We start from the raw sequence: 8,141 nt of genomic DNA on the forward strand, positions 1-8,141 counted from the left end.
GCTGTGGCTCAAGTGGTAGAGTGCTAGCCTTGAGCTGAAGAGCTGAGGGACAGTGCCCAGGCCCAGAGTTCAGGCCGCATGACCGGACCCCCCCCCAAAAAAAAAATTAAAATATTTCCCAAGAGCCAGGTGCCAGTGGTTCATGCCTGTAATCCAAGTTACTCAGGAGGCTGAGCTCTGAGGATCACAGTTCAAAGCCAGCCAAGACAGGAAAAGTCCAGGAGACTCTTCACCTAACCATCAAAAAGCTAGACATTAGCTGAGCGCTTGTGCTTATGCTCAGATCTGAGAATTATGGTCCACAGCCAGCCATGACAGGACAGTTTCTTTCACCTCCAACAAAACCAGAAAACTGGTAGTGACAATGTACAGAGCACAGGGACAGTGCCCAGGCCCTGAGTTCAAGCCCCACCACTGACAAAAAAAAGGGCTGGAAATGGAGCTATGACTAAAGTGGTAGAGTACCGGTCTTGAGTGGAAAAAGCTAAGGGACAGCATCCGGGCCCCGAGTTCAAGTCCTAAGACTGGCACAAAATTTCCTGAGCGCATAAGTCATCAAGAGAAATCATGACCCAGCCTGTTCACTTTTTTAAAGCACATAATTTCCTTTTCCTAGGTAATAAACACCAGGAACAGCATGTAGTACAGAGGTTTACTAAGTCTGTGGATGGGAAGATCACTTAGCTCCTCAGTGCTCTCTTTGGGCACATAGGCCTAAGAGTCTATAGTGAATCCATTTTTAAAAAGAACATCTCTATATGCCACAGTTTCTATGACTGAGGCCAGGACAGAGTCAAGTCTGCTTTGAGAATGAGTCTTTGGAGAGACAAGCATTCCTGTCCCAGTGAGTAGGGAACATAAGTCAGCCAAGTGTGTCACGCCAGGGCTGTGTTGACTTTGGTTTCTTGCTGCTGCTGCTGTTGCTGCTGCTGCTGCTGCTGCTGCTGCTGCTGCTGTTGCTGCTGCTGCTGTTGCTGCTGCTGCTGCTGCTGCTGCTAGGGGTATTGGAAGGGTGACTCTTTTCATGCTGTAGCAGAGGGTTGTGGGTAAAGGTCTGCCTTAAGGGACCTGAGAGGAAGAGAAAACAAATGTCAATGAACAAAGGAAAAGAAGAAACAAAAAGACAAGTTAGCATGACAGGATATTTACCCCTGGCTGCTAGATCCAAGTGATTCTGCATGCGGTGTTGCCGCTCTTGGAGCTCATGTGCAATTTGCGCATTCTTCCAGCCTGGGTAAAGAAGGGGTAAGACTGAGTCCCCTCCCCACTCTTAAAACTATTTTCCCTGAGTCTTATCCTTACCTTTTTTGAAGCTCTTTATGAAGCCTTCCCGTGGGAGTAGTTTGTCAGGGTCATGCACAATACGCTGGGGGATTTTAAGAACAGTGCGTACAGCTGGAATTCGGAGGCAGGACACCTGGGCCAGGGAAAACACGTTGGAGGAGAGCCAGTACATGAACACTGCCTGCAAGAGAATAGAGAAGGTATTTAGAACCTGTATCCTCAGTCAGCTTGCCAGGAGGTACCTAGGTAGGGCTTGGAGCCAGCCCAAAAGCTGTTACCAACCGAGGGAAAGTGGATGGTGATGGGCAGGACTGCCAAGGGCATCACTCTGATAATATTTCTCATCCACTGAAGATCAGAACTTTGCATACCTGTCTCAGCACCTAGCTGCCAAAAAGGGGAAAGGGCAAAAAAACAGTGAGTTCAATGTCAGTTTTAGTGAATCTTGCTCTCATCTTTTGCCTAGCAACTCGGTTTCTCCTGGGAATGAAGGAAGACTATAGTGTACTCTATTCCCTACTTCCTGTTCACCATGCAAGACATGCTGGGCTTACCTCAAGGACTCCCCACATTGTAGCAGTAACTACTAGTGGTAATACGTAGATGGGATCACATATTGTGAGATCCTGGAACCACAAGAGGCCACCTGTCTGTAGGCTGGGCACAGGGAGGTTCGCCATTTCTCTCAAGGCAATGAAGAAGGAGATGAAGATTGGAGCCTATTACAGAGGATAAACATTGTCGGTGTCAGCACACTTTAGCACAGTAGTTGGTTTTTTTTGTACTGGTTCTAGGGGTTGAATTCAGGGCCTAGGCACTGTCCCAGTCTCAGGCTAGTGCTTTACCACTTAAGACACAGTTCTAATTCTGGCTTTTGGGGAGCTGTTCATTAGAGATGAGTCTTAACAGACTTTCTTGCCTGATGTGGCTTCAAACTATGTCCCTCAGATCTCAGCCTCCTGAGTAGCTAAGATTATGGGCCTGAGCCACCAGCACCTGGCTGGGGGAGGCTTTCATTAGCCCTTTACTGAGAGTTACACATATCACCACCACATGCTTTTTGGAGATCTGGGGCATGGGAAATAGGAGGTAATTTGATAGGTTCAAGATGAAATAAGGATAGCTGGGTGCTGGTGGCTCACGCCTGTAATCCTAGCTACTCAGGAGGCTGAGATCTGAGGATCATGGTTCAAAGCCAGCTTGGGCAGTCTGTGAGACTCTATCTCCAATAAACCACAAGAAAACCGGAAGTGGTGCTGTGGTTCAAGCGATAGAGTGCAGGCCTTGAGCCTAAGAGCTGAGGGACAACACCCAGGCCCAGAGTTCAAGCCCCAGGACTGGCCAAAAAAAAAAAGATGAGATAAGGGAAATGTGGCCAGGTGCCTGTGGCTCACACCTGTAATCCTAGCTACTCAGGAGGCTGAGACCTGAGGATCACAGTTCAAAGCCAGCCCAGCAGGAAAGTCTGTAAGACTCTTAGCTCAATTAACTACAAGAAAACCAGTAGTGGCGCTGTGGCTCAAGTGGTACAATGCTGGCCTTGAGCTAAAGAACTTAGGGACAGCACCTAGGCCCAGAGTTTAAGTCCCATCACCAACAACAACAACAAAAAAAGGGAAACCTGTGGAGCGCTGGTGGTTCATGCCTGTAAACCTACCTACCCAGGAGGCTAAGATCTGAAAATCCTATTTGAGTACCAGGTTGAGCAAGAAATCTATGAGATCTAATCTCCAATTAATCTGCAAAAAGCTTAAGTCATAGAGCGATAGCCTTGAGCAAAAACCCTAAGGGAGAGTGCCTAGGCCCTGAGTTTAAGCATTAGTACCAGCACAGAAAAATATAAATAAAAATTTTAAAAAGAGCAATGTTTTCACTTGCCTGAGTCAGAGGTAGAATGAGAGGTCTAAAAAGCTTAACATCATGCTTTTTCTGGTAAAGTGTCATCTCCGTGGAAGCCTTGTAAACTGTGAAGTGAGGGGAAATTAACTGTAGTTAGTGAATATCCTGATCACCTGGCTCAAGATATTTCTAATCTGCTGTGACCAGTCCCTGAAAGCATTAGGTTCAAGAAACAGACCAATGTTTAGAACTTGCTTAACTGTAGCAAGTCCAGGTTAGGTTATTCCTTTCCCCAGCAGAATGCCAAGAGAAATGCAAATGTGATCTTCACCACTGTTCGCCCTGCACCTGACTCACACTCAGTGTAGTCTCCTGCCAACTTGGCTTCTCTGATTCGAGTGGAAAACTTCTGGATCTCTGGCAAGTGGTTGTGGATCTTGGCTGCCTCTCGCTGGCCCTTCACAATGAGAGGAAAAACCAGGCATCGGGCAAGGATTGTACCTGAAAACACAAACTAGGATTGGAGTGAAAGGAAAGCAGCTCTGCAGTTAGGTGGTAGAAGGTTTTGGTCCTCACTGAAGTAACACTGTTATCTTAGCCCTTCTCACATTTGATTCATGCTTACGGCTCAGACGTAAGCACAGGGTTATGCAGTCCCTCAGCTCAGTTCTCTGCTTTGGCATCACAAAAGCTTAGCATTAACTTCCCTAAGCAGGTAAGGGATCCTTTGGTTTTCTTGAACAAAAAGGTGATAGATGCTCCTTTTCTATGTTCTGGCCTCTAAACTTTGTTTTTATTACTAATGGAAACTTCTTTTCAACCCCTAAGGGAATTGTACACACAATACACACACATACATTTATAATACACAAACAATTAAAAAAATAAGTGTAAGATGGGCATCTGCGGTGGCTCATGCCTATAATCCTAGCTACTCAGGAGGGTGAGATCTGAGTATTGCAGTTGAAGCCAGCTGGGTACAATTCTTATCTCCAATTAATCACTCAAAAACCTGAAGTGGCACTGAAGCTCAAGCCTCCACAACTGGGGGAGGGGGAGGGGAGGAGGGAAGGTGAGTGGTTTCCAATTTAAGTGCCTGATCTAAACAGGCAGTTTTTCATTTATAAGGCCCATTAAGCTGGGAACGGTGGCTCATGCCTGTAATCCTAGATACTCAGATGATTGAGACCTGAGGATCAAGGTTTGAAGCCAGCCTGGGTAGGAACAGTCTCAGAGATTCTTTATTTCCAATTAACCACAAAAAGCCACATGTGGAGCTGTGGTTCAAGTGGTTGAGTGCTAGCTTTGAGCACAAAAGCTCACAACAGCGCCCAGGCCCTGAGTTCAAGTCCTAGGACTGGTACACACATACAATGAGGACCATTAACTCCCAATTCCCTGCTTACATTTAAGTATCTATGCTTTTTCAATCCCTTTAGGAAACAGAATGCATTTAAGTATGATGAGCTTCAATCCCTTTATTTAAATCATCTACTTTTCTGATTCCTAAATTTTCTTGACCCATTTATACAACTGTCAACTTTCAGTTTCTAACCCTATCTAACCCTTTCTTCCCACTCCATTTTTTTTTTTTGGGGGGGGGTGTTGGTCATGGGGCTTGAACTCAAGGTGTGTGTGTGTGTGTGTACCGGTACTGGGGATTGAATTAAGGGCCTGGGTGCTGCCCCTGAGCTTAAGGCTAGTTTGCTACCACTTGGCCATAGCTCCACTACTGGCTTTTGGTAATTAATTGGAGATAAGTGTCTCATGGACTTTCCTACCAGGGCTGGCTTCAAACCTCAATCTTCAGATGTAAGCTTCCTCTATAGCCAGGATTACAGGTCACTAGCACCTGGCTGTGTTTTGATTTTGATACAGAGTTCTGTTACTATGTCTAGAACTTGTGCTCTTCCTCCTAGTAGCTGGTATGATAGGTACATGCAACTATGTCTGGTTGTATTGCTATTTCTCTCTCTCTCTCTTTTTTTTTTTTTTGGCCAGTTCTGGGGCTTTTTGCCAGGGCCTGGGCCCTATCCCTCAGCTGCTTTTGCTCAAGGTTAGCACTCTACCACTTGAGCCACAGCGCCACTTCCGGCTTTTTCTGTGTATGTGCCAGGGCTTCATGCATGCTAGGCAAGCACCTTTTTTTGGTGGTTGTGGGGCTTGAATTCTGGGCCTGGGTGCTGTCCTTCAGCTGTTTAGCTCAAGGATAGCACTCTATCACTTGAGCTACAATGCCACTTCTGGTTTTCTGAGTTGTTTATTGGCGATAAGTGTCTCATGGACTTTTCTGCCTGGGTTGGCTTTGAACTGTGATCCTTAGATCTCAGCCTCCTGAGTAGCTAGGATTAGAGGTGTGAGCCCAACTTAGGCAAGCACTTTTACCACTAAGCTATATTCCCAGCCCCCTGAATTGCTATTTCTAAGTCTGTATTCCTCTACTCTTATCCAGGATATAGTCTACTTACATGTAGCAATGGCCCCCCACCAAGGTAGGCCCACTTCAACATGCATAAATTCCAGGAGGTTCTGGATCAGTCCCACTGGAGTGTATGACCCAAGCCCCAGTTCAGTAAAACTCTGTTCTACAGTAGCTTGGACTGCATCTGCAGTTTCTCCAAGAGCCACGTCGGGAGTTGCTGTGGGTGAGGTAGCAGCAGGAACAGCAGGAGTCTGGATCTGTGTGAAAGGAAGCATATGTCATATTCAGTAATTGGGACACTCAGTGAAGTCTATGATTATATTTTTCTTTCATTTAAAAAAAAAAATTTGTGTGCTGGTCCTGGGGCTTGACTTTAGCTCTCTCCCAGGTTAATTCCCAGGATTCTCACATTGTTGTTACCCAGTCAGCAGTGTAAATATCATTGCTACGATTTCTGCCACATATTGAAATTATTAAACTTAAGATGTTTATTTATTTTGCCAGTTCTGGGGCTGAACTCAGAGTCTGGGCACTGTCCCTGAGTTTCTTTTGCTCAAGACTAGCATTCTACCACTGAGCCACAGCACCACTTCTGGTTTTTTCTGCTTATGTGGTACTGAGGAATTGAACCCAGAGCTTCATGCATGTTAGGCAAGCACTCTACTACTAAGCCACATTCCCAGCCCAAGATGTTTATTTTGATGCTGGGAACTGAATCCAGGACCTTGTACAGGTTAGGCAATGAGCTATCTCAGGCCACAATTTCTCTTTAAATAAATTCCGTTTTTATTTTTTTCCAGTCCAGTGGTTAGAACTCAGGGCCTCACATTCATTCAGCTTGCTTGCTCTGTGGGCACTCTACCACTTGAGCCACACCTCTAGCCCGCTTTTTTTGCTGGTTATTTTGGAGATGGAGTCTCAAGACTTTTCTGCTGGGACTGCCTAGGGGCCTTGATCTACCGGATCCCAGCCTCCTGCCCAGCTAGGATTACAGGCCTGAGCCAGGAGACCCTAGCTACACTGTTTTCTAATACATGATTCACAGCTCACATCTCCATCATGGGTTTGCCACTACTTCAGCAACCATTTTTCTCCTTGATTTGCAAATCGATTCCAATAGAGATATTTTGGACTGTTGTGTAGAGAGTTGAAAAGAACTGTGCTACGCATGCACCCTGTCCTTGTAAAATGCGAAATCAGAGACAAAACAGAACGCAAAGAAACTGATCAAGCTGCAGCAACAAAACATCTCTCACCTGGGCTTCTGCAAACGAGATGGCAGAAGTACTGAGGCAGCGGGGGCTGGAGGCAGAGAGGAGGACATAGTGTGATCGCCCGCAGCCCGGGCCAGCGGGGATCAGGAACTCGGCTGTCAGTGCCTTCTGGGACCATAAAGAAGCTCTCAAGACGCTGCGGAACTGGTGAGGCAGAAGCACAGGGAGGTCGGTCCGTTACTGGGGGAAAGTGAAACGGGGCGGGCACGGCCCCTCACGGCGAACTGTACGAGAGGCCCGCACGCAGCCTACCATCCCTGGAGGCCTCCGGGCTCAAACTGTTAGTGCAGGTAGAGCTCGAACCCGGGCCCAGCCTGAGTTACTGCAAACGCACCACGGGGCTCAGAGGCCTAGATCGAGGAGCACGCGAGTCCTGGCAAATGCCCAGGAAACGGACATGGAAACCGGGCCACCGACTCCGGAGAGCCGCTGTCCTCCGGCGACACGAGGTCACGACATGCAAGCTCCAGTGCACAGGTCAACATCTGCTCCCAATCCCCAACTCAGGTTACAGAGACAAGGGCAGCGTCCGGCGCTCGACCCCGGCGTAGTCTTACCCGCTGCTGGGGCTGCAGTAGGCGCAAAAGTTCCCGGCGTCCACACATCCAGCCCATCGCCATTTTGCCCGGAAAAAAAAAAAAAAAGGACTTCGCTCCTGCGCGTGCGCACAAAGAGACGCAGTCCCGCGGGAGGAGGCCATTTTGGAAGTGGGCATGAAGCCAGAATGGTCGCCACTGAGACGGCGGTAATGGAGCGTGGACCCTGGCGGCCATATTTGAAATGGTTAAGAAGCCACAAAGGCTCACATGAACTTGCTCGCACGGAGGTGTCTTCCGGACTGGGAGGAGGCTGAAGCGCCACGTGACTCGGTTTGTGTTAGTGCGTGGAAGGGTCGCCGCGAGCAGCCCAGCGAATACCGTGAACATAGAACTTTAAGTAAAGTGCTTAAAAAAAGTGCCGCGTGAGTATCACTGTTGAAGTGATATATCCCGTTGTTGGAAATGAACTTTATCATTTGGGGAGGGAGAGGAGAGTTGGCGGTGGGGGGAGGAAAGTGGGAGAAAGGGAGGGAGGGGGGCAACGCCGTTCGAAAGGAAATGTGCTCATTACTTACGTCCATGCAACCCCTCTGTGCATGTGCATGACTTTTACTTTTACCTGTCGCTGTTAGCGACAGGTGTGAAGGTGGGAATGTACACATATTTTTAAAAAATTGCTATTATAAAGGTGACATGCAGAGGGGTTGCACTTACATAAGCCAGGTAGAGTTCATTTCTTTTTGGACAATGGCACCCCTTCCCTCCCTTTCTCCCAGTGTTTCC

At 47.6% G+C, this 8,141-nt stretch overlaps 1 protein-coding gene across 4 annotated transcripts; it reads right to left on the reverse strand.

Moving 5' to 3' along the window:
* Positions 1–635: 635 nt before the first annotated feature.
* On the reverse strand, positions 636–7,480 carry LOC105992551 (mitochondrial inner membrane protein OXA1L). 4 transcript variants are annotated; one of them, XM_013025472.1, is made up of 11 exons: positions 7,377–7,480; positions 6,802–6,963; positions 5,592–5,802; positions 3,481–3,624; positions 3,163–3,248; positions 1,839–2,003; positions 1,567–1,671; positions 1,303–1,465; positions 1,150–1,230; positions 958–1,068; positions 636–909 (listed from the first exon to the last, which is right to left on the reverse strand). In XM_013025472.1, the coding sequence occupies exons 1-11, from the start codon at positions 7,437–7,439 to the stop codon at positions 863–865; spliced, it is 1,338 nt and encodes a 445-aa protein (XP_012880926.1). In that variant the 5' UTR covers positions 7,440–7,480; the 3' UTR covers positions 636–862. The 4 variants fall into 4 exon arrangements, with proteins under 4 accessions (XP_012880926.1, XP_012880923.1, XP_012880922.1 ...); XM_013025469.1 differs by having other exon boundaries at positions 636–946; positions 998–1,068; positions 7,377–7,479; XM_013025468.1 differs by having other exon boundaries at positions 636–949; positions 998–1,068; positions 7,377–7,479.
* Between the last annotated feature and the right edge of the window lie 661 nt (positions 7,481–8,141).

Source organism: Dipodomys ordii, unplaced genomic scaffold (genome assembly GCF_000151885.1).
Source record: "Dipodomys ordii isolate 6190 unplaced genomic scaffold, Dord_2.0 Scaffold84, whole genome shotgun sequence".
NCBI classification, from domain to species: domain Eukaryota; kingdom Metazoa; phylum Chordata; class Mammalia; order Rodentia; family Heteromyidae; genus Dipodomys; species Dipodomys ordii.

Bases quoted from the DNA above. Each gene is read 5' to 3' on its own strand.
- LOC105992551 (XM_013025472.1), bottom strand. From the start codon at position 7,439: ATGGCGATGGGCTGGATGTGTGGACGCCGGGAACTTTTGCGCCTACTG. The intron at 1,672-1,838 runs GTAAGCCCAGCA...CCTTTTTGGCAG, and splicing joins CAATGTGGGGAGTCCTTGAG to CTAGGTGCTGAGACAGGTAT. The intron at 1,466-1,566 runs GTTGGTAACAGC...ATTCTCTTGCAG, and splicing joins TCACCATCCACTTTCCCTCG to GCAGTGTTCATGTACTGGCT.